Below are 25,487 nucleotides of genomic sequence, written 5' to 3' on the forward strand. Positions count from 1 at the left end.
AGACTGGCTACATACAGCTACCCAAGGTAGGAGTGTGTGAATAATATCCTAGTATGTGTAGATCTCTTCTCTGGTTGGCTGGAAGCCTATCTGGTAAAATGTGCAAATACTAAAGCGACTGCAGACAAACTCATGAAAAAAACTGATCTGCAGGTAGGGTGTCCTAGAAACCATAGACAGCGATAGGGACACACACTTCACGGGAGAAATAATGAGGGAAGTCATGCAGGTCCTGGGAGTACAGCAAGCATATCATGCACCATATAGACCACAAAGTAGTGGGAAAGTGATGAGACTAAATGGGACACTTAAACTGGAAAATCAAAGGCCATGGCAGACAAAGGAAAGAGCGGGGTAGAGTGTTTGTCTCTTGCACTCTTTTCAGTCACACACACTCCAAATAGAAAGACAGGCTTGTGTCCTTTTGAAGTCCTGTTTAGTAGTTTGCCAGAGGCTGGTCTGTACTTCCCACAGGTGCTACAAAAGCAACAGGGTGCTATGACAGCCCATGTCCAGGCCTTACAGAAAAGACTTAATGTGGTGCATAAACATGTGTTTTCATCCATTCCAGATCCTAATGCCAGTGCAGACGTACATCAGCTGAATCCAGGTGATTGGTGGTCATACGCAGACGTACATCAGCTGAATCCAGGTGATTGGTGGTCATACACAGACACGTGAGAAGGAGCCTAGATCCACGGTTTGACGGCCCGTTTTAAAGTCCAGCTGACCACATTCACCTCAGGGAAACTTGAGGGAAAGCCCACCTGGATCCTTGCCAGTCACTGCAAAAAGATCTTTTCACCAGCAGAATGACTGTTGTCCTAATCACCGTGCTGGCAGTGGTAGGATGTTTGCACCTTACAGAGACACTGGATAAACAAACTTATTCAACATCTTGCTTTTCTTATAAAAGACGCGGATCTGCAGGGACTATGCTGTACTTAGCCTTACCCCAGGACCCAAGGAAGGTATTAACACCACACTGCATGCACAAGTGAGACTTGGACTCAGATTTTCGTGGTTCCTTAAGGCTCTTAATGAGACTAATACAATATAGAGACTCCTTTTTAAATCCAGCCAATTGGCTTAGCGGCCTAGCGGATGGATTATTTTTGGTATTTTACAGACTTGTATGCAAATTTTGTTGCTTTGCTTATTCTTTTATGTAGCCGTAAAAGCGCTAATATTTGTATTACCTAAGCTATGGAATAATGTATGTGTAGAGAAAAAAAAACCCTAAGGCTGAACCTTCTGTAGTATATCATAGGCCCCGTATGGCCACTGTTGACGGGGGAGGTGAGTGTCCACACTGAGGGTGGATGGGTGAAGCAGGTAGGAAGTCCCCTTGTGGGTATTAGACCCATGAGACAGGAGCTCATTTGTGGATATCAAATGACCCCGTGACAGAGGCTATACCATTTACAAAAGGGGGAAATTGATATAGAAGGGTTAATAGTTTGCCTTTAAGTGCCTCTTGCCTTTAATTGCTAGAATTACTAGAATCTGTTGATGCAGTAGTCTTAGTGTCTCCGCTTCAAGGAGACCATACTTCTTATCATGTATGTTCTCAATATTCAGTCACAACATGTTATTTGGTACGTGAGAGATTAAAGGTCAGTATGACCCTGGGTGATGGTGGGGGCTACATGAATTGAGTTACATTTATTGTAAATGGTATAAAATATTGCTTCTTGCTCTTTTACTTCAGATAAAAGTGACTTGCTCACAGGATATGTGTGAGGTGTCTTTTTGTCTCCAAGCGCGCTTGTAAAATGACGGGCGTAACTCCATGATTTGGTCTCATTGGTGATCTGTAAGCTGACATTTGGGTCAGAATGAAAAACAGCTATGACACCAGTGTGGCACCACCCTACATTCTTCACTGGTCTCAGCCGAACACCCTACCCGTGCTCTCCGTTCTGCTAATGTTAGCATCCTCAATAATCAGAACCTCCCGTCTCCGAGACTTTTCAGGTGCTGCACCAATTCTTTGGAATGCACTACCCAGGTTAATACGACTAATCCCCAATCCCCACAGTTTTAAGCGTGCCCTAAAACGCGTTCAGACTGACCTACCGCCTCAACGCATTAACCTAATTATCCCCGTGTGGCCCATTCATATAAGTTAAACTATAATCAGGTTCCTCTCATCATGTTCTCATATGCTTTATGCAGTTATTAGCCCTCTGTGTCTGTACTGCTACATACTTAGGCTGTTAACTGGTTCATGCAGCTTTACATGAACACCTGAGCCTTACACTATGGCTGGTCTGACTAACTAAAGCAATTGTTACCATCCACCTCTCGTGTCTCCCCTTTTCCTCATAGTTTGTAAGCTTGCGAGCAGGGCCCTCATTGCTCTTGGTATCTATTTTGATCTGTGATTATTGTTATCCTGTAATGTCTATTGTCTGTACAAATCCCCTCTATAATTTGTAAAGTGCTGCGGAATATGTTGGCGCTATATAAATAAAATTATTATTATTATTATCATAATCATGTTATTCAGCTTCCTATTAGCTACATGTCCATATTGACAGCTTAGGGTTGGGGCTAGGGTTGAAGTTAGGGTTGTGTTGGGATTAGGGTTAGGGATGTGTTTGGGTTAGGGTTGGGCCTGTGTCAGGGAGTCTCCAAATGCAACATGGCACCTGCCATTGATTCCAGCCAATTTTGCGTTCAAAAAGTCAAATGGTGCTCTCTCCCTTCTGAGCCCTGCCATGCGCCCAAACAGTGGCTTTCCCCCACATACGGGGTATCGGCGTACTAAGGAGTAATTGCACAACAAATTTTGTGGTCCATTTTCTCCTAATACCCTTGTAGAAATAAAAATGTTTGGTTCCAAAGCAACTTTTTGTGAAAAAGTAAAATTTTCATTTTTTTCCTTCCACATTTTAGTTCTCGTGAAGCATCTGAAGGGTTAATAAACTTCTTGAATGTGGTTTTGTGCACCTTGAGGGGTGCAGTTTTTAGAATGGTGTCACTTTATGGTATTTTCTGTTATATTGACCCCCCGAAACTCATTTCAAATGTGAGGTGGTCCCTAAAAAAATGGTTTTGTAAATTTTGTTGGAAAAATGAGAAATCGCTGGTCAACTTTTAACCCTTATAACATCCTAACAAAAAAAATTATTGTTTCCAAAATTGTGCTGATGTAAAGTAGACATGTGGGAAATGTTATCTATTAACTATTTTTGTGCGATATGACTGATTTAAGGGAGCAAAATTTAAAAGTATGAAAATTGCTACATTTTCAACATTTTTGTCACATTTCTGTTTTTTTCATAAATAAAAGCAAGCCATATCGAAGAAATTTTACCTCAAACATGAAGTACAATATGTCATGAAAAATAAATCTTAGAATCAGTGGGATCCGTTGAAGCGTTCCAGAGCTATAACCTCATAAAGTGACACTGGTCAGAATTGTAAAAATTAATTGGCTAATTAAGTACAAAATTGGCTTTGTCACTAAGGGGTTAAATCGTTCTGCTTTGATTATTTATGCACAGTAGCTCGAAAATCCTGCAGGTGAACACAGTCCTTGTCTTTGTTCGTTTACATCCTGGTAATGGACGTTCATTGTTTTCCCATCGGTCTTTTCATTCTCACCTCTCACATACATCTATATTCTGTGTATAGAAATGGATAAATTGGTGTATGTTTCTACTAACCGATATAATATGGCCATTTAGTCCATGAGCAGCATCCGCACACTCTATCACAGCACTCAGTTGTGGATATCCAACTCCTGTCTTCTTGCGGGTTGTGCAAACAGAACCTAATTAAAAGGTGAATGATATGTGAGACACTGACACCACCCTCATACTAACACCTTTAGGAATAAAAGGGCTGTTACATGAAGAAGCCTCCTGTCTATTTATGAATGTCATATGGACCTTAAGACCTTCTTGTTTGAGCCAGAAAAATAGATCTGTGCAGACAACTGTATTGTTGGTGCACATGTGATCTGACAAAACATCGGAAAGCACTCGGACCAATGATATTCTATGGGGCCGTGCACATGTCTGAACCAAAAAAGAAATCACAGCATGCATGATATGCATCCAATATTCGAATCGCACTCGGCCATGCAAGTCAATGAGTCCGTGGAAAACATCGGATTGCACTCGATTGACATCTGAGTGCGTGATTTTCACGGACTGAGAGAATGGAGACATATGCTCCTCATCCGAGAAAATCAGATCACGCTATGATCACACTCTGATTGGAATGTGATCAGAGTATGATTAGCATAATTGGACTGATTTTCTCAGATGAGATGAAATATGGTCACGTGACTCTAGCCATAGAGAGGCTATCAGTCTTTCATGCTGACCATATCATTCATAAGGCTACGTTCACATTTGCGTTGTGCGCCGCTGCGTCAGCAATGCAACGCACAACGCAAATAAAAACGCACCAAAACGCACGCTAAAACGCTGCGTGTTGCGACCCATGCGTCCTTTTTTGCTGAAATTTGGACGCAAAAAAAATGCAACTTGTTGCATTTTCTGCGCCCAACGCTTGCGGCAAAAAAAACGCATGCGTCGCACAACGCAGCACAACACATGTCCATGCGCCCCCCCATGTTAAATATAGAGGCGCATGACGCATGCGTCACCACGCAAAACGCTAATGTGAACGTACACTAACATGGATAATCTATAGTCATATCCTAATGTGTCCTAATTATCTCAAATAATTCACAGTGTTTTAAATAGTCAAAGAGATTTTCACACCAAATGGAAAAAAGAACATTGGTAAATCAGGAGACGTGTCAACAGTTATGAAAGAAATAATGACATTATAGTTTACAAAAGACAGTATTTGAAGTTCTCCATTCCTCATAAACTTAGGCTAGGTTCACATTGCGTTAGTGCAATCCGTTTAGCGCATACGCTAACGGAATGCGCTAACGCAATGTACAAAAAGGATTGCGTTTAGCGATCCCGCTAGCGCAGATGCCCGATCTGCGCTAGCGAGAACGGACCCAAAAACGCTGCAAGCAGTGTTCGAGGTCCGTCAGAAAATAACGGGACATCGCTAACGCATGCCAAAAATGGCATACGTTAGCGATGCGTTAGATACATTGCGGTCAATGGGTGCGCTAACGGATCCGTTACATTGCGTTAGTGGCGCTATGTAACAGATTCCGTTAGCGGACTGCCACTATCGCAATGTGAACCCAGCCTTAGTGTCAGACACTTGGAATGATTTTTTGTCCAAAGCAGTTTATCAGGTAATGCAAGTTGTAAATTTAAAGGTAAAAGAGTCATGTATACGTGTGGATTATTCTTGCCAGCGCACCATTGTATTTATTTCTTGGAGCATCAAGCACTTCTAGAGCCATTCATTTACCTTTTTTCACAGACTATTGAAAAGACAGTACCTGGCCCTATTCCGACCTTGATTATATCTGCGCCTGAAAGGATTAATTCCTCAACCATTTCTCCAGTTACAACGTTCCCGGCCTGAAGATATAAATCATATGTCAGTAAATGGAAGACTATAAAAATAAAGCCTTGTCAGTAACGGACATGAGAGACCACATTGTATGTTCCTACCATGATTGTGTGCTTGGGGAACCTTGCTCGTACATCTTTTACGTGCTGGACAAACTGCTCAGAATATCCATTAGCTACATCAAGGCAGATGTAACGAATCTGAGGGACAGCCGACAAGACCTCCTCCAGATGCTGAAAGTCAGACTGGCCAGTACCTGCGCTTGCAGCCACATTCTACAGGACATGGGGGACATTATGATAATAAAATCAGGGGTCTAGTAGACAACTATGGGAGAAAATGTGCAGGTAGAAGCACTAGTGAACTAAGCAAAACTATTACTTACATCAATATATTCTGGAGAGGTGGCCGCAAATTCCTTCCATTCTTCAACTGAGTAGTGTTTATGTACCGCTGTGAAGAGAGAAAACTGAAAGGACACCAAAATTAGAAATAGTCTTACATTCAGCCTATTCAGAAGTAACATTGCAACTTCAGATCTGCTCTGGTATACAGCTGTGCCAGTCACCAAAAGCGGATGCCTAGTTTAATTTTTTGTGAAGACTGAAGTCACCAAGACCATGCTTTTACTCTGGTTTTGGAAGGTACAAGATAAATTTGATCCATCACTTGGTCATAAAAGGCCAATTTTCTCGTATGTTATATTTTTGCTGCTCACAAATATATATATATTTTTTTAACCCACCATACAGTTGCAGGGATATGGGCCTTTTTGTTCAGTACTAATTTTTACAGTCTTTGCCAAAGATGCGCTGCTCACAAGGCAATAATGTAAAGCAGCCTAAAGACAGGACCCAGAGAATACTATGAGCTTCGCCCTCTTCATAATGACCATAACAATTAGTAAGGAATAAAAAAGCTCCTATCTTAGAAACAGTGTGGCAGATTTAAACAATATGGCATATTCAGGGGAGCGGCTGGGATAATATAGGAGCAAATACTCAACCCTTTTGACCTATTAACAGGTCCTCTTTAACCCATTCACAACCAGAGGGATTTTCGTTTTTGTGTTTTCGTTTTTTTGCTCCCCTTTTTCCCAGAGAAGGTACAGATACGATCTTTTGATCGCCTGTTATTGCTTTTTATTGCAATGTAGAGCCGACAAACCCCCCCCCATAATTCTGATATTTTGAATTTGTTTCTCATTACGCCGTTTAGCGAACGGATTAATTCTTTTTTTTTTTTATTCATAGATCGGGCAATTCTGAGCACGGCGATACCAAATATGTGTATGTTTGATTTTTTTTTAAATTATTTTATTCTGAATGGGGCAAAAGGGTGGGTGATTTGAACTTTTACATTTTTTTAATATTTTTAAAAACTTTTTTTTAACTTTTGGCATGCTTCAATAGTCTCCATGTGAGACTATAAGCTGCAGTACATTGATCTCCTCTGCTACACACAGGTGATGATCAGATCGCCTGTGTGGAGCAGAATTGCTGACTTGCTATGAGCACCTACCACCAAGTGGTTCTCACAGCAATCCGCCAATGACAACCATAGAGGTCTGCTGGAGACCTCTGGTTGCCATGCCAACCCATCCGTGACACGTGATCATGTGACAGGGTCACCGATGGGAGGAATTTATGCCGCTGTCAGAAATTGACAGCGGCATTTAACTAGATAACAGCTGTGGGTGCATCGTGATTCCACCCGTAGTAGATGTTGCGGGCACATGTCAGCTGTATATATCAGACTAGATGGTGGCCCGATTCTAACGCATTGGGTATTCTAGAATATGCATGTCCACGTAGTATATTGCACGGCCCACGTAGTATATTGGCAAGCCACGTAGTATATTGCCCAGCCACGTAGTATATTGCCCAGCCACGTAGTATATTGCACGGCCCACGTAGTATATTGGCAAGCCACGTAGTATATTGCCCAGCCACGTAGTATATTGCCCAGCCACGTAGTATATTGCCCAGCCACGTAGTATATTGCATGGCCCACGTAGTATATTGGCAAGCCACGTAGTATATTACCCAGTCACGTAGTATATTGCTCAGCCATGTAGTATATTGCCCAGCCACGTAGTATATTGCCCAGCCACGTAGTATATTGCCCAGTCACGTAGTATATTGCCCAGTCACGTAGTATATTGCCCAGTCACGTAGTATATTGCCCAGCTACATAGTATATTGCCCAGGGACGTAGTATATTGCCCAGCCACGTAGTATATTGCCCAGCCACGTAGTATATTGCCCAGCCATGTAGTATATTGCCCAGCCACGTAGTATATTGCCCAGCTACATAGTATATTGCCCAGTGACGTAGTATATTGCCCAGCCACGTAGTATATTGCCCAGTCACGTAGTATATTGCCCAGTCACGTAGTATATTGCCCAGTCACGTAGTATATTGCCCAGCTACATAGTATATTGCCCAGGGACGTAGTATATTGCCCAGCCACGTAGTATATTGCCCAGCCACGTAGTATATTGCCCAGCCACGTAGTATATTGCCCAGCCACGTATATGACAGGTTAAAAAATAAACATATACGGTAATCACCTTCCGAGGACCCCTTGTAGTGCTGTCGCCTGTGTGCGGTGCACGCGTCAGCTTCTAATCCCAGGTTTGGTATGAGCGCAGGACCTGTGATGACGTCGCGGTCACATGACCGTGACGTCATGGAAGGTCCTTCTCGCATAGCATCTTTGGAACCGGAACCTGCCGCTTGCACTGCCAAGGACAGCACGCACGTCGGAGGGTGAGAATAACCTTTTTTTAAAATTATTATTATTATTTTTAACATTAGATCGTTTTACTGAAAAAAGTTGGTCACACAGGGTTAATAGCTGCGTAACCGGAGTGCGTTACACCGTGCTCCGGTAATGCTGGCATTAACCCTGTGTGAGGGCTGACTGGATGACTGGAGGAGAGTATGGAGCGGGCACTGACTGCGGCGAGGAAAAAGCGGCCATATTGCCGCTGGACTGTGGCCATCGCTGATTGGTCGTGCCAATGGTCGTGGGCGTTTTGCCACGACCAATCAGCGACTTGGATTCCATGACAGACAGAAGCCGTGACCAATGAATATCCGTGACAGACAGACAGAAAGACAGAAGGACAGAGAGAAAGACGGAAGTGACCCTTAGACAATTATATAGTAGATGACATGTGCCCAGAAAGGTGCGGGCTCCGGCATCGGCGTACTATTACACCCGATGTCAGAAAGGGGTTAAGTTTCATTTACTCACATAGTAGTTATGGAGATCCCCTGCTGTCCGCTACTATGACAAAGCAGAAGTCCGTGCGGCTATAACACCAGAGCAGCACTGTCCTGGCCGCATCATTATAAGACATTATTATTATTATTTATTATTATAGCGCCATTTATTCCATGGCGCTTTACATGTGAGGAGGGGTATACATAATAAAAGCAGGTACAATAATCTTGAACAATACAAGTCACAACTGGTACAGGAGGAGAGAGGACCCTGCCCGCGAGGGCTCACAATCTACAAGGGATGGGTGAGGATACAGTAGGTGAGAATAGAGCTGGTCATGCAGTGGTTTGGTCGATCGGTGGTTACTGCAGGTTGTAGGCTTGTCGGAAGAGGTAGGTCTTCAGGTTCTTTTTGAAGGTTTCGATGGTAGGCGAGAGTCTGATATGTTGTGGTAGAGAGTTCCAGAGTAGGGGTGATGCGCGAGAGAAATCTTGTATGCGATTGTGGGAAGAGGAGATAAGAGGGGAGTAGAGGAGGAGATCTTGTGAGGATCGGAGGTTGCATGCAGGAAAGTACTGGGAGATGAGGTCACAGATGTATGGAGGAGACAGGTTGTGGATGGCTTTGTATGTCACGGTTAGGCTTTTGTACAGGAGTCTCTGGGTAATGGGGAGCCAGTGAAGGGATTGACAGAGGGGAGAGGCTGGGGAATAGCGGGGGGACAGGTGGATTAGTCGGGCAGCAGAGTTTAGAATAGATTGGAGGGGTGCGAGAGTGTTAGAGGGGAGGCCACAGAGCAGGAGGTTACAGTAGTCGAGGCGGGAGATGATGAGGGCATGGACTAGGGTTTTTGCAAATTCTTGGTTTAGGAATGTGCGGATCCGTGAAATATTTTTGAATTGAAGGCGGCAGGAAGTGGAAAGGGCTTGGATATGCGGTTTGAAGCAGAGATCAGTGTCAAGGATTACCCCGAGACAGCGAGCTTGTGGGACTGGGGAGAGCGGGCAGCCGTTTACTGTAATGGATAGGTTCGTTGGGGGTGTCGCGTGAGATGGGGAAAGACAATGAATTCTGTTTTGTCCATGTTAAGTTTTAGAAATCAAGCGGAGAAGAAGGATGAAATATCGGACAGACATTGAGGGATTCTGGTTAGTAGGGTGGTGATATCTGGTCCAGAGATGTAGATCTGTGTGTCATCAGCATAGAGATGATACTGAAAACCGTGAGATTCTATGAGTTGTCCCAGGCCAAGAGTGTAAATGGAGAAGAGCAGGGGCCCTAGAACTGAACCTTGCGGTACTCTGACAGACAGGGGGCGAGGTGAGGAGGTGGTGTGTGAATGGGAGACATATACTTAAACGGTATTAAATTGTGGAAAATAAGCATTTTATACACTACTGATTTTGCAAGTTTTGCCACCTACAAAGAAAGGAGAGGTCTGTAATTTTTATCACAGGTACACTTCAACTAAAAATAAAAAACTGAAAATCACATTGTACGATTTTTACACACGGTAATTAATTTGCATTTTATTGTATGAAATAAGTATTTGATACAATAGAAAAACGGAACTTAATATTTGGTACAGAAACCTTTGTTTGTAGTTAAAGAGGTCAGAAGTTTCCTGTAGTTGTTGACCAAGTTTGCATGCACTGCAGCAGGGATTTTGGCCCACTTCCCCATACAGATCTTCTCCAGATCTTTCAGGTTTTGGGCTGTCACTGGACAACATTGACTTTCAGTACCCTCCAAAAATTTTCTATTGGGTTCGGGTCTCGAGACTGGCAAGGCCACTGAAGGACTTTGAAATGCTTCTTAGGGAGCTACTCCTTAATTGCCCAGGCTGTGTGTTTTGGGTCATTGTCATGTTGAAAGACCCAGCCACGACCCATCTTCAATGTTCTTACTGAGGGAAGGAGGTTGTTTGCCAAAATCTCGCCATATGTGACCCCATCCATGCTTCCTTCAATACGGTACAGTCGTCCTGTCCCCTTTGCAGAAAAGCACCCCCAAAGTATGATGTTTGCCCCACCATGCTTCACGGTTGGGATGGTGTTCTTGGGATTGTACTCATCCATCTTCTTCCTCCAAACACGTCGGGTGAAGTTGACATCAAAAATTTCTATTTTGGTCTCATCTGACCACGTGACCCTCTCGAGTGCCACCTCTGGATCATCTAGATGGTCCTTGGCGAGCTTCAAATGGGCTGGGACATGTGCTGGCGAGAGCAGAGGGACCTTGCCTGCCCTGCAGAATTTTAATCCATGACAACATAGTGTGTTACTAAAGGTAATGTTTGAGACTGTGGTCCCAGCTCTCTTCAGGTCATTGACCAGGTCTTCCCTTATAGTTCTGGGCTGATTCCTTACCTTTCTCAGAATCATCCTTACCCTACGAGGCAAGATCTTGCATGGAGCTCCAGATTGAAGAAGACTGACAGTCATCTTCTTGTGTTTCTTCCATTTTCTAATAATTGTGCCAACAGTTGTTGCCTTCTCACCAAGTTGTTTGCCTTTTGTCCTATAGCCGATCCCAGCCTTGTGCAGGTCTGCAATTCTGTCTCTGATGTCCTTAGACAGCTCTTTGGTCATGGCCATGGTGGCGAGGTTGGAGTGTGATTGATTATGTGGACAGATGTCTTTTATACAGGTAACAAGCTCAAACAAGTGCAATTAATACAGGTAATGAGTGCTGAGTAGGAGGGCTTCTGAAATAAAAACTAATAGGTTTGTGAGAGAATTCTTGCAGGTTAATAGGTGATCAAATACTTATTTCATGCAATAAAATGCAATTTAATTACCGTATTTAAAAATCATACAGTGTGATCGTGTTTTTTTATTTTTAGATTCTGTCTCTCACAGTTGAAGTGTACCTACAATAAAAATTACAAACCTCTCTATTCTTTGTAGGTGGGATAACTTGCAAAATCAAGCAGTGTATCAAATACTTATTTTCCCCACTGTACATATTGCTACCATGATGACTACTCCCTTGTCTTGCAGTTAAAATTCATGATGCATCCTTGCTAACTGCCAGTTTTACACTTCCACTGCTATTGGAGAGGCCTATGGGCCATTTAGACAGGCTGTTCAACTACATTTAAGTGGTTTGGAGCTAGTTTAAAACTCGTTTTAAAGCATGGGGTGATGTGCTGCTGATAATAATGCTTTTTAAGCATGCATAAAAATCATCGTTACCTGGAAGAACATGTTTATTCTAGTAGAACATTGCGCATGCATGTTCCTCTAAACGATTACTAATTGTTGGTTTAAAAAAAAACAAAAAACGGCTATTAGTGGTTTGCACCACCCACTGACATCTATGTAGGGAGATGCTACATAGATAGGCTTGTCACGGAGAGAAAAAACAGTAATATATCTCTGACTCAATTACTGGTTTTGACGTTACGGAGATGGCAGTCACATCAGCATCTAAAATATGAAGTAACAAAAATAAGGGTGCACAAAACAATCTAAAAGTAAGGAACATATAGAAACACCTGGCAATGGTTTATAGTTCTGATAAGTGTAAAAATGTAGGACCTATTAATGACAAGAAACAAATAATATTTCTGAACCTGATGCCGATGTGTTCATTTAATAATTTCCAGTATAGCAATCTGATTAGTATTTTTATTTTATGGGTGTTAACGTTTATTACCTTGCCCAGCTCTCTTGCCATATCAAATGTGCCCACTGTGTCCATATTAGCAGCAATTATTGGAATCCCTTGATAGCTTTGACCAGAGTTCCTGAATGTAAAGGAACGAGAAAGTTCAACCTGGAAAAAATATATACAATTTACAAATTGGTTTATGTGACTATATTCAACAAAAAAATGTTGTGTCTGAAATGAACATCTTGACCACAATTCATCAAGACCAGCAATTTTCTCACCAATCTTTATAAGGCGGTGTGTCGGAGTCAGGCGCTCCTGATTCATTTAGAGGCATACACCTCTTAATGAATAGAGGAGCGTCTGACGAGTGGCGTGATCCTCTGCGCTCCTTGCCATAAGTCTTACTCCAGTCATAGACTGGAGTATGATTTCTGGAATAAGGAAAGCCAAAGGTCGTCAAAAAAGAAACGTGTTGTGTAGTCACACCTCAGCTCAGTCCATTTTTATGTAGGTGGGAGAAACTGACATGAAAAAGCAAAAAACATCACAACATTTTTTGTGCAGCTGCGAGTTTCACAAAAATTTTGCAACTATTCAAAGCAATTTACTCCAGAATTCTAGCGATATTGCTTGGATGAATCGAGCCCTTTGTGACCGTTGTGAGGGATCGGCTCTGTGGTAGAAGCTGGTTCACACATGGGAACGCTGGAATTTATTTATTCAAAACAAGCAGTTTATTAAGAGTTCATAAACCACCAGTGTTGACAAAAATAAAACAGCATCTTCCAGGTAAACAAAAGGCATAACAAAACAGAAAATAACCAGTTCATATAACACATGGGCTCACCTGTTTAAATGTGAGTGTCCTCACCTTGCCAAACGCACAGACAAAGTGAGACAGCCCCAAGTGCTTTAAATCAGACATTCCAAGACCTGGACTGGGGGTAAGCGAGAAGCTCTTTGAGCTCCTCGTAAAACCTGGACCTAAAATCAGGGCCCATTAACCCCTTTACCCCCAAGGGTGGTTTGCACGTTAATGACCGGGCCAATTTTTACAATTCTGACCACTGTCCCTTTATGAGGTTATAACTCTGGAACGCTTCAACGGATCCCAGTGATTCTGACATTGTTTTCTCGTGACATATTGTACTTCATGACAGTGGTAACATTTCTTTGATATTACCTGCGTTTATTTGTGAAAAAAACGGAAATTTGGCGAAAATTATGAAAATTTCTCAATTTTCCAACTTTGAATTTTTATGCAATTAAATCACAGAGATATGTCACACAAAATACTTAATAAGTAACATTTCCCACATGTCTACTTTACATCAGCACAATTTTGGAACCAAAATTTTTTTTTGTTAGGGAGTTATAAGGGTTAAAAGTTGACCAGCAATTTCTCATTTTTACAACACCATTTTTTTTTAGGGACCACATCTCATTTGAAGTCATTTTGAGGGGTCTATATGATAGAAAATACCCAAGTGTGACACCATTCTAAAAACTGCACCCCTCATGGTGCTCAAAACCATATTCAAGAAGTTTATTAACCCTTCTGGTGCTTCACAGGAATTTTTGGAATGTTTAAATAAAAATGAACATTTAACTTTTTTTCACAAAAAATTTACTTCAGGTCCAATTTGTTTTCTTTTACCAAGAGGGTAACAGGAGAAAATGGACCCCAAAAGTTGTTGTACAATTTGTCCTGAGTACACCGATACCCCATATGTGGGGGTAAACCACTGTTTGGGCGCATGACAGAGCTCGGAAGCGAAGGAGCGCCGTTTGACTTTTCAATGCAAAATTGACTGGAATTGAGATGGGACACCATGTTGCGTTTGGAGAGCCCCTGATGTGCCTAAACATTGAAACCCCCCACAAGTGACACCATTTTGGAAAGTAGACCCCCTAAGGAACTTATCTAGAGGTGTGGTGAGCACTTTGACCCACCAAGTGCTTCACAGAAGTTTATAATGTAGAACCGTAAAAATAAAAAATCATATTTTTTCACAAAAATTATCTTTTCGCCCCCAATGTTTTATTTTCCCACCGGTAACAGAAGAAATTGGACCCCAAAAGTTGTTGTACAATTTGTCCTGAGTACGCTGATACCCCATATGTGGGGGTAAGCCACTGTTTGGGCGCATGGGAGAGCTCGGGAGGGAAGGAGCGCCGTTTGACTTTTCAATGCAAAATTGACAGGAATTGAGATGGGACGCCATGTTGCGTTTGGAGAGCCACTGATGTGCCTAAACATTGAAACCCCCCACAAGTGACACCATTTTGGAAAGTAGACCCCCTAAGGAACTTATCTAGAGGTGTGGTGAGCACTTTGACCCACCAAGTGCTTCACAGAAGTTTATAATGTAGAACCGTAAAAATAAAAAATCATATTTTTTCACAAAAATTATCTTTTCGCCCCCAATGTTTTATTTTCCCACGGGTAAGAGAAGAAATTGGACCCCAAAAGATGTTGTACAATTTGTCCTGAGTACGCTGATACCCCATATGTGGGGGTAAACCACTGTTTGGGCGCATGGGAGAGCTCGGAAGGGAAGGAGCGCCGTTTGACTTTTCAATGCAAAATTGACAGGAATTGAGATGGGATGCCATGTTGCATTTGGAGAGCCACTGATGTGTCTAAACATTGAAACCCCCCACAAGTGACACCATTTTGGAAAGTAGACCTCTAAGGAACTTATCTAGAGGTGTGGTGAGCACTTTGACCCACCAAGAGCTTCACAGAAGTTTATAATGCAGAACCGTAAAAATAAAACAAAACATTTTTCCCACAAAAATTATTTTTTTTAGCCCCCAGTTTTGTATTTTCCCAAGGGTAACAGGAGAAATTGGACCCCAAAATTTGTTGCCCAATTTGTCCTGAGTGCGCTGATACCCCATAAGTGGGGGGGAACCACTGTTTGGGCGCATGGGAGGGCTCGGAAGGGAAGGAGCGCCATATGGAATGCAGACTTAGATGGAATGGTCTGCAGGTGTCACATTGCGTTTGCAGAGCCCCTAATGTACCTAAACAGTAGAAACCCCCCACAAGTGACACCATTTTGGAAAGTAGACCCCCTAAGGAACTTATCTAGACGTGTGGTGAGCGCTTTGACCCAAGGGCTTCACAGAAGTTTATAATGCAGAGCTATAAAAATAAAACAAACATTTTTTCCCACAAAAATTATTTTTTAGCCCCCAGTTTTGTATTTTCCCAAGGGTAACAGGAAAAATTGGACCCCAAAAGTTGTCCTATTTGTCCTGAGTACGCTGATACCCCATATGTTGGGGTAAACCCCTGTTTGGGCACATGGGAGAGCTCAGAAGGGAAGGAGCACTGTTTTACTTTTTCAACGCAGAATTGGCTGGAATTGAGATCGGACGCCATGTCGTGTTTGGAGAGCCCCTGATGTGCCTAAACAGTGGAAACCCCCCAATTATAACTGAAACCCTAATCCAAACACACCCCTAACCCTAATTCCAACGGTAACCCTAACCACACCTCTAACCCTGACACACCCCTAACCCTAATCCCAACCCTATTCCCAACTGTAAATGTAATCTAAACCCTAACCGTAACTTTAGCCCCAACCCTAACTGTAGCCCTAACCCTAGCCCTAATGGAAAAATGGAAATAAATACATTTTTTAAATTTTTCCCTAACTAAGGGGGTGATGAAGGGGGGTTTGATTTACTTTTATAGCAGGTTTTTTAGCGGATTTTTATGATTGGCAGCCGTCACACACTGAAAGACGCTTTTTATTGCAAAAAATATTTTTTGCGTTACTACATTTTGAGAGCTATAATTTTTCCATATTTTGGTCCACAGAGTCATGTGAGGTCTTGTTTTTTTGCGGGACGAGTTGACGTTTTTACTGGTAACATTTTCGGGCACGTGACATTTTTTGATCGCTTTTTATTCCGATTTTTGTGAGGAAGAATGACCAAAAACCAGCTATTCATGAATTTCTTTTGGGGGAGGCGTTTATACCGTTCCGCGTTTGGTAAAATTGATAAAGCAGTTTTATTCTTCGGGTCAGTACGATTACAGCGACACCTCATTTATATAATTTTTTTATGTTTTGTCGCTTTTATACGATAAAAACTATTTACAGAAAAAATAATTATTTTTGTATCGCTTTATTCTGAGGACTATAACTTTTTTATTTTTTTGCTGATGATGCTGTATGGCGGCTCGTTTTTTGCGGGACAAGATGACGCTTTCAGCGGTACCATGGTTATTTATATCTGTCTTTTTGATCGCGTGTTATTCCACTTTTAGTTCGGCGGTACGATAATAAAGCGTTGTTTTTTGCCTCGTTTTTTTTTTTTTTTCTTACGGTGTTTACTGAACGGGTTAACTAGTGGGCCAGTTTTATAGGTCGGGTCGTTACGGACGCGGTGATACTAAATATGTGTACTTTTATTGTTTTTTTTTTTTTTATTTAGATGAAGAAATTTATTTATGGGAATAATATATATATATTTTTTTCATTATTTAGGATATTTTTTTTTTTTTTTTTACACATTTGGAATTTTTTTTTTTTACTTTTTTATTTTGTCCCAGGGGGGGACATCACAGACCGGTGATCTGACAGTGTGCACAGCACTCTGTCAGATCACTGATCTGACTTGCAGCGCTGCAGGCTTCACAGTGCCTGCTCTGAGCAGGCTCTGTGAAGCCACCTCCCTCCCTGCAGGACCCGGATCCGCGGCCATTTTGGATCCGGGGCTGGAGCAGGCAGGGAGGGAGGTAAGACCCTCGCAGCAATCGCGTTGCTGCGGGGGGCTCAGGGAAGCCCGCAGGGAGCTCCCTTCCTGCGGGAAGCTTCCCTGTACCGCCAGCACATCGCGATCATCTTTGATCGCGGTGTGACGGGGGTTAATGTGCCGGGGGCGGTCCGTGACCGCTCCTGGCACATAGTGCCGGATGTCAGCTGCGATAAGCAGCTGACACCCGGCCGCGATCGGCGGCGCTCCCCCCGTGAGCGCTGCCGATCGCATATGACGTAGTATCCCGTCGGTGGTCATAGGGGCCCACCCCACCTTGACGGGATAGTACGTCTGATGTCAGAAAGGGGTTAAACACCAATAAGCACTAAGTGTGCTGGAGCCAGCTTCTCCGGGTCCTACATCACCAAGGGTTGGCACCTCGGGGACACATACCTCCCATCCACAACCTGTCCAGCTGCCACCTTACATCATATATGGTGTGAGGGGTTGACTCACTCAGCTGCTTCCAAAGGTAGACATAGGAACGCTTCTTATGGTAAATCACCTGCTTGTTTATTATGGAACAGCATAAACCATAGCAGGGTTCAGTAAAGTAAACATGGCCTTTCTGGCATAACGGCAAAAGAAAAAAAATAACGTACAGCAAAGTCTATATATCTGAGGGATTTGACCGCTCAGACCAACATGTGTCTTCGGCTTCACTTGGAGCCACCACTTGGAGTCTTTCCTCTCCAAACCACTACACACAGGAAAAAACAGTGGCTGTACATTTAACCTCCCAGCCACACCCTTGAGGTGGAGATATGGTGAGTCGGTGTCCCGCCCATCTCTTACTGAATCACCTACAAACCCGTCCCATAACATGGCTGATAAACTCCTTCAGCACATAGCATGCTGAAGAGAAACTTATGGGTTTCTAGATCACAGAAGAAAGCAATCTTCGTGACAGATTTCTCCCCTCATATACCGTGCCATGGACCCTGTCACAATGGAAAAATGATAGAATTGATGAAGGAATAACAGAAGCGGAGGCTTAGGCTATATACACCATCACACTTTATTTTATTTTTATAATTCTTTAACAAAAGTTTGAAAGCATAAAGATACAGCATCACATTCCTATGAAGGTTCAAAAAGTCATAAGAGCTAAAAATGGAAACATGGGGTGCTAATAGAAGACGATGTACCGATGTACCGTATATACTCGAGTGTAAGCTGACCTGAGTATAGGCCGAGGCACCTAACTTTGCCACGGAAAACTGGGTAAGCTTATTGACTCAAATGTAAGCTGGATATGCATTGTTCTCTCATTCCTGTCCTGCTCTGTGTGGTTCCCCCCCAATATTGTATGCATGGCTGTGCTCCGCCCGCCCTTGTATGCATGGCTGTGCTCTCCCCATCCTTGTATGCATGGCTGGGCTCTCCCCATCCTTGTATGCATGGCTGGGCTCCCCCGGTCCTCCCCCATCCTTGTATGCATGGCTGGGCTCCCCTAAATCCTTGTATGCATGGCTGGGCTCCCCCCGTCCCTGTATGCATGACTGGGCTCCGCCCGTCCTTGTATGCATGGTTGGGCTCCCGCTCCTTCCTTGTATGCATGGCTGGGCTCCCCCCGTCCTCCCCCATCCTTGTATGCATGGCTGGGATCCCCCCGTCCTCCCCCATCCTTGTATGCATGGCTGGGATCCCCCCGTCCTTGTATGCATGGTTGGGCTCCCGCTCCTTCCTTGTATGCATGGCTGGGCTCCCCCCGTCCTCCCCCATCCTTGTATGCATGGCTGGGCTCCCCCCGTCCTTGTATACATGGCTGGGCTCCCCCGATCCTCCCCCGTCCTTGTATGCATGGCTGGGCTCCCCCCATCCTCGTATGTATGACTGTGCTTCCCCCGTCCTCCTCACCCTGTCGCTGCAAGTCCCCTCCATCTCCTTTGTCCCGGCGCGGCAGCTCTCCTGTGCTGAGCGGTCATGTGGTACCGCTCAGTAACATAATGAATATGCGTGCCACGCCTATGGGAGTGGAGACACGTGCATATTCACTACCTTAATGAGCGGTACCACGTGACTGCTCAGCACAGGAATGGCTGCCGCAACTGGACAATGGAGATGCAGGAACGTTCACCTGCTGGTTTATTATGGAACAACATAAACCATAGCAGGGCTCAGTAAAGTAAACATGGCTTTTCTGGCATAACAGCAAAACAAAAAAAATAACGTACAGCAAAGTCTATATATCTGAGGGATTTGCACGCTCAGACCACCATGTGTCTTCAGCTTGTATGCATGGCTGGGCTCCCCCCATCCTTGTATGTATGGCTGTGCTTCCCCCGTCACAATCTGCTGGAGTCTGATCGGAGCGGCACCAATAACAGAAGAAGATGGCGGCTGGTATGTATGAGACTAAGAACAAGAAGCTTAGATTAGTGGCACCATTCCAGCACTACTGGAGTGGTGCTTTAAACATGTTTTACCTTACAGGAAAAAGCAGTTGTGGTCCCATGCTTCCTGCCTGCATGCTCTCTTTTACGGATTCTTCTCCAATTGTGGGATTTATTTTTATTCCAAGATCTTATAATTAAAATATACTTTGATCAAAGGAAAACCCATTTAAATTATTTTCTGAACAGTCTTCCTTTCTGACATCAGACGTACTATCCCGTCGAGGTGGGGTGGGCCCCTATGACCACCGACGGGATAGTACGTCATATGCGATCGGCCGCGCTCACGGGGGGAGCGCGGCCGATCCCGGCCGGGTGTCAGCTGCTTATCGCAGCTGACATCCGGCACTATGTGCCAGGAGCGGTCACGGACCGCTCCCGGCACATTAACCCCCGGCACACCGCGATCAAACATGATCGCGATGTGCCGGCGGTACATGGAAGCATCGCGCAGGGAGGGGGCTCCCTGCGGGCTTCCCTGAGCCCCCCACAGCAACGCGATATGATCGCGTTGCTGCGAGGGTCTCTCTACCACCCTCCCTGCTCCAGATCCGGATCCAAGATGGCCGCGGCATCCGGGTCCTGCAGGGAGGGAGGTGGCTTCACAGAGCCTGCTCAGAGCAGGCACTGTGAAGCCTGCAGTGCTGCAAGTCAGATCGGTGATCTGACAGAGTGCTGTGCAGACTGTCAGATCACCGATCTGTGATGTCCCCCCATGGGACAAAGTAAAAAAGTAAAAAAAAAATTTTTTCCAAATGTGTAAAAAAAATATAAAAAAAAAATATTCCTAAATAATGAAAAAAAAAAAAAAATTATTATTCCCATAAATACATTTCTTTATCTAAATAAATAAAAACAATAAAAGTACACATATTTAGTATCACCGCGTCCGTAACGGCCCGACCTATAAAACTGGCCCACTAGTTAACCCCTTCAGTAAACACCGTAAGGAAAAAAAAAAAAAAACGAGGCAAAAAACAACGCTTTATTATCATACCGCCGAACAAAAAGTGGAATAACACGCAATCAAAAAGACAGATATAAATAACCATGGTACCGCTGAAAGCGTCATCTTGTCCCGCAAAAAACAAGCCGCCATACAGCATCATCAGCAAAAAAATAAAAAAGTTATAGTCCTCAGAATAAAGCGATGCAAAAATAATTATTTTTTCTATAAAATAGTTTTTATCGTATAAAAGCGCCAAAACATAAAAAAATGATATAAATGAGGTATCGCTGTAATCATACAGACCCGAAGAATAAAACTGCTTTATCAATTTTACCAAACGCGGAACGGTATAAACGCCTCCCCCAAAAGAAATTCATGAATAGCTGGTTTTTGGTCATTCTGCCTCACAAAAATCGGAATAAAAAGCGATCAAAAAATGTCACGTGCCCGAAAATGTTACCAATAAAAACATCAACTCGTCCCGCAAAAAACAAGACCTCACATGACTCTGTGGACCAAAATGTGGAAAAATTATAGCTCTCAAAATGTGGTAACGCAAAAAATATTTTTTGCAATAAAAAGTGTATTTCAGTGTGTGACGGCTGCCAATCATAAAAATCTGCTAAAAATCCCGCTATAAAAGTAAATCAAACCCCCCTTCATCACCCCCTTAGTTAGGGAAAAATTTAAAAAATGTATTTATTTCCATTTTCCCATTAGGGCTAGGGTTAGGGTTAGGGCTAGGGTTAGGGCTAGGGTTAGGGCTACAGTTAGGGTTGGGGCTAAAGTTAGGGTTAGGGTTGGGGCTAAAGTTACAATTGGGGTTTAGATTACATTTACAGTTGGGAATAGGGTTGGGATTAGGGTTAGGGGTGTGGTTAGGGTTACTGCTGGGATTAGGGTTAGGGGTGTGTTTGGATTAGGGTTTCAGTTATAATTGGGGGGTTTCCACTGTTTAGGCACATCAGGGGCTCTCCAAACGCGACATGGCGTCCGATCTCAATTCCAGCCAATTCTGCGTTGAAAAAGTAAAACAGTGCTTCTTCCCTTCCGAGCTCTCCCGTGCGCCGAAACAGGGGTTTACCCCAACATATGCAGTATCAGCGTACTCAGGACAAATAGGAAAACAACTTTTGGGGTCGAATTTCTCCTCTTACCCCCGGGAAAATACAAAACTGGGGGCTAAAAAATAATTTTGGGGGGAAAGTTTTTTTTTTTTAATTTTCACGGCTCTGCGTTACAAACTGTAGTGAAACACTTGAGGGTTCAAAGCTCTCACAACACATCTAGATAAGTTCCTTAGGGGGTCTAGTTTCCAAAATGGTGTCACTTGTGGTGGGTTTCTACTGTTTAGGTACATTAGGGGCTCTGCAAATGCAATGTGACACCTGCAGACCATTCCATCTAAGTCTGCATTCCAAATGGCGCTCCTTCCCTTCCGAGCTTTCCCATGCGCCCAAACAGTGGTTTACCCCCACATATGGGGTATCAGCGTAATCAGGACAAATTGTACAACAACTTTTGGGGTCCAATTTCTACTCTTACCCTTGGGAAAATAAAAAATTGGGGGCGAAAAGATAATTTTTGTGAAAAAATATGATTTTTATTTTTACGGTTCTGCATTATAAACTTCTGTGAAGCACTTGGTGGGTCAAAGTGCTCACCACACCTCTAGATAAGTTCCTTAGGGGGTCATTTGTGGGGGGTTTCAATGTTTAGGCACATCAGTGGCTCTCCAAACGCAACATGGTGTCCCATCTCAATTCCTGTCAATTTTGCATTGAAAAGTCAAACGGCGCTCCTTCCCTTCCGAGCTCTGTCATGCGCCCAAACAGTGGTTTACCCCCACATATGGGGTATCAGCATACTCAGGACAAATTGTACAACAACTTTTGGGGTCCATTTTCTCCTGTTACCCTTGGTAAAATAAAACAAATTGGAGCTGAAGTAAATTTTTTGTGAAAAAAAGTTAAATGTTCATTTTTATTTAAACATTCCAAAAATTCCTGTGAAGCACCAGAAGGGTTAATAAACTTCTTGAATATGGTTTTGAGCACCTTGAGGGGTGCAGTTTTTAGAATGGTGTCACACTTGGGTATTTTCTATCATATAGACCCCTCAAAATGACTTCAAATGAGATGTGGTCCCTAAAAAAAAAATGGTGTTGTAAAAACGAGAAATTGCTGGTCAACTTTTAACTCCCTAACAAAAAAAAATTTTGGTTCCAAAATTGTGCTGATGTAAAGTAGACATGTGGGAAATGTTACTTATTAAGTATTTTGTGTGACATATGTCTGTGATTTAATTGCATAAAAATTCAAAGTTGGGAAATTGCAAAATTTTCATAATTTTCGCTAAATTTCCGTTTTTTTCACAAATAAACGCAGGTACTATCAAATAATTTTTACCACTATCATGAAGTACAATATGTCACGAGAAAACAATGTCAGAAACACTGGGATCCGTTGAAGCGTTCCAGAGTTATAACCTCATAAAGGGACAGTGGTCAGAATTGTAAAAATTGGCCCGGTCATTAACGTGCAAACCACCCTTGGGGGTAAAGGGGTTAAAAACTTTCCACCATATCTAGCTGAGTGCTTTTGCAGAAATGTTATAAATCAATCAGAGCTCCGGGTCCTGACAACTGTCTCTATCATACTAGTGTTAGCGCTCATTTAGCCATCCATTTTTTGCAGGTATGGGAAAACCGGGCCAATTTTCATCTGAGATTTTCTTTGAAGTATCAACAGATTTTGATCAGTTTTTCTCAGAACAGCTAACATGTGTAAACCTCTAAAAACAAATATCTTTATTAAGTACTCATTAAAATGGGAGGGACAATTGTCCAAAACAGACACAAAACACATATATATAGAACAAAAAGTACAGATTAGCTAATACAGCCCTTGTGAGGGATCTATTCTCAACTCCTGCCTGCCAGCGCAGGTTGGCACCCTATATGTAGCGACAGTGGCACCCTGCTCCTCGGTGGCTGTCCCTATTACGCCCTATGTGATAAGAGTAAAAGGTAGAGAGTATTTATAGGTCCTGAAAATATTAACTGAGATATGTCAGTCACAATAGCGAGGTTGGCATGTTCAAATGACAACCACCAAATGTCAGTAGCAGGAAAGATAATACCAAAAACTTCAAGTTATCGCAAGGTCAAATAATATAATAATGTAACCATAGTATCATAGGGATAGATCAACAATAAATGATCCTCTAGACAAGGCAACAGATGAAGTCAGAGTGCTTGTGCAGCCATCATTGGTGGTTCCAAAACCGATAAATATAAGTCAGTGAGAGAAAACTACCTTACCCTGATTAATAGCTATATAACTGACACCTGCCTGCCAGTGGAGGTTGGCATCCTGAATGATATGCAGATGTATGTGACCAGGGCGCACTGGTCAATGAAGCATGGGTAATATAATTCTTAATTAGTTCTTAAAGGGAAGGTGCCATCAGTTTTCTTGCATTTTGTTTTTTTGTGAAATTAAGCTTAAAATAGTAATTAAAATGTATTAATGCAATGTTTGCACTGTTTGCAAACATTTCTAAATGAAAAATATTATATATTTTTCTACAAATATACATATTTACCACTAGGGGGAGCATTTTCCATTTTAGACCTCAAGCAGCTATAGTAAGATTTAGCAGCTCTGCCCCAGGGATATTAGACCATCCAAAAGGGGAGGGAAATGGTGATGTCAGCAGTTACTGCCCCAATTTTGCTGCTAACAGTAAGAATGAAGAGCAGCATCACAGGGCAGCGCCATTTTGTGTGTGACTGTCCTGTGACCTGCTATCACCAGCAGTTACTGCATCAGAGGCACAGCTTGTTTACAGAGGAGCAGAACACAGTGGGCTCAGCAGCATTTTTTGTGAATAACATTCTTGCCATCCCCCTTCCCCCACCTTAATCCCTGTCCTGTCAGCTGCCCTGCTCTCTCCTTCCAGGTGTCTGCAGGCTGTGAGTGCAGCTTACCGGAGATCACCGGGACTGTGTGTGAGGGGGAGGCAGACACACAGCAGGAGAAGCACACAGGGCAGCGTGTGAGGAGCAGAGGATGTGCCTGCTTGGAGTACAGAGGAGCAGTGAGGGCTTCTGCCCTGCGATAGAGAGTAAGTGGAACTCAGCAGATAGCACAGGGCTATAATAAAATGGCGGCCAGTCACACCTACAGCAGTGAGTTGTGTAGCCCACAGAGGCGTGCCCAGCTCACTGCTAATGCTGCTGCAATGTTACAGATAGGGTCCTCGGCGGTCTACTATCTCCTATGTCCATGGGGTGCCGTAAAATGACACTAATAGTGCCCTGCTACTGCTGCAAAACCAAGATGTCAGCCCCCAGTGCATTCTTTAAACTCATATAACACATGAAATCTGTTTCACATGCATTTCAAACTTGCTTACAGCAGCATGTTATGCTACATTACAGTGATTTATTAATGACCTACAAACGCGGTACCTTCCCTTTAATTCTTGATGCAAGGATTAAGACCCGTTAGGTTCGAAATGCGTCTGTCCATAGAACTCTTCCCACAATGGGGGCTTGTGACTTCTATGCTGAATTGATTACTTAGTTTAAGGAATTTTTCTAATAAAATTTGAAAGCTTTTAGGAGACTGCCTGAGCTGGATTACCTATTGGATTGACTGCTATCTGATGGGAAGCTTCCAGCTCCATATTGTGCTATGATATCTTGTAGCAACTCGGCATCTAAGCCCACTCTACACCGGGAAAATGCCTGTTGTGTTATCCAGCCAGCAGCTGCATCTACCAGTAATGATCGGACCACTAGGAAATCTGTCATCACCAAATACAGAAAGAGTGGTAATCTGCAGTGTGAGACAGTGACTCGTGTCTCAGGTATTGGTTGCAGTGTGTTCTCCCCAGGTTGTGCATGGAGACGGATGAAGTACATAGGTGTACATGGCAGTCAAGGATTTCCGGTCTGAAAGACACAGGTTTGTTTGTAAAAAACCCTGCAGTAAGGGGTATGGGTGTGTCAGGTGCAACGTCAGTGTCAGTCTGGTGTGTGCTG

The 25,487-nt window shown here is 43.2% G+C and overlaps 1 protein-coding gene across 2 annotated transcripts in view; it reads right to left on the minus strand.

Annotated features, from left to right (window-relative positions):
• The window catches only part of GMPR2 (guanosine monophosphate reductase 2), a 58,964-nt gene that overhangs the window by 16,603 nt on the left and 16,874 nt on the right, over positions 1–25,487 (minus strand). For both annotated transcript variants that reach the window (XM_069762394.1, XM_069762400.1), the window contains exons 3-7: positions 12,359–12,478; positions 5,852–5,935; positions 5,568–5,741; positions 5,393–5,474; positions 3,675–3,781 (exon numbers count right to left, since the gene is read on the minus strand). In XM_069762394.1, coding sequence (XP_069618495.1) covers positions 3,675–3,781; positions 5,393–5,474; positions 5,568–5,741; positions 5,852–5,935; positions 12,359–12,478 — 567 coding nt within the window. The remainder of the gene's footprint in view (positions 1–3,674; positions 3,782–5,392; positions 5,475–5,567; positions 5,742–5,851; positions 5,936–12,358; positions 12,479–25,487) is intronic.

Source organism: Ranitomeya imitator, chromosome 1, assembly GCF_032444005.1.
Source record: "Ranitomeya imitator isolate aRanImi1 chromosome 1, aRanImi1.pri, whole genome shotgun sequence".
NCBI classification, from domain to species: domain Eukaryota; kingdom Metazoa; phylum Chordata; class Amphibia; order Anura; family Dendrobatidae; genus Ranitomeya; species Ranitomeya imitator.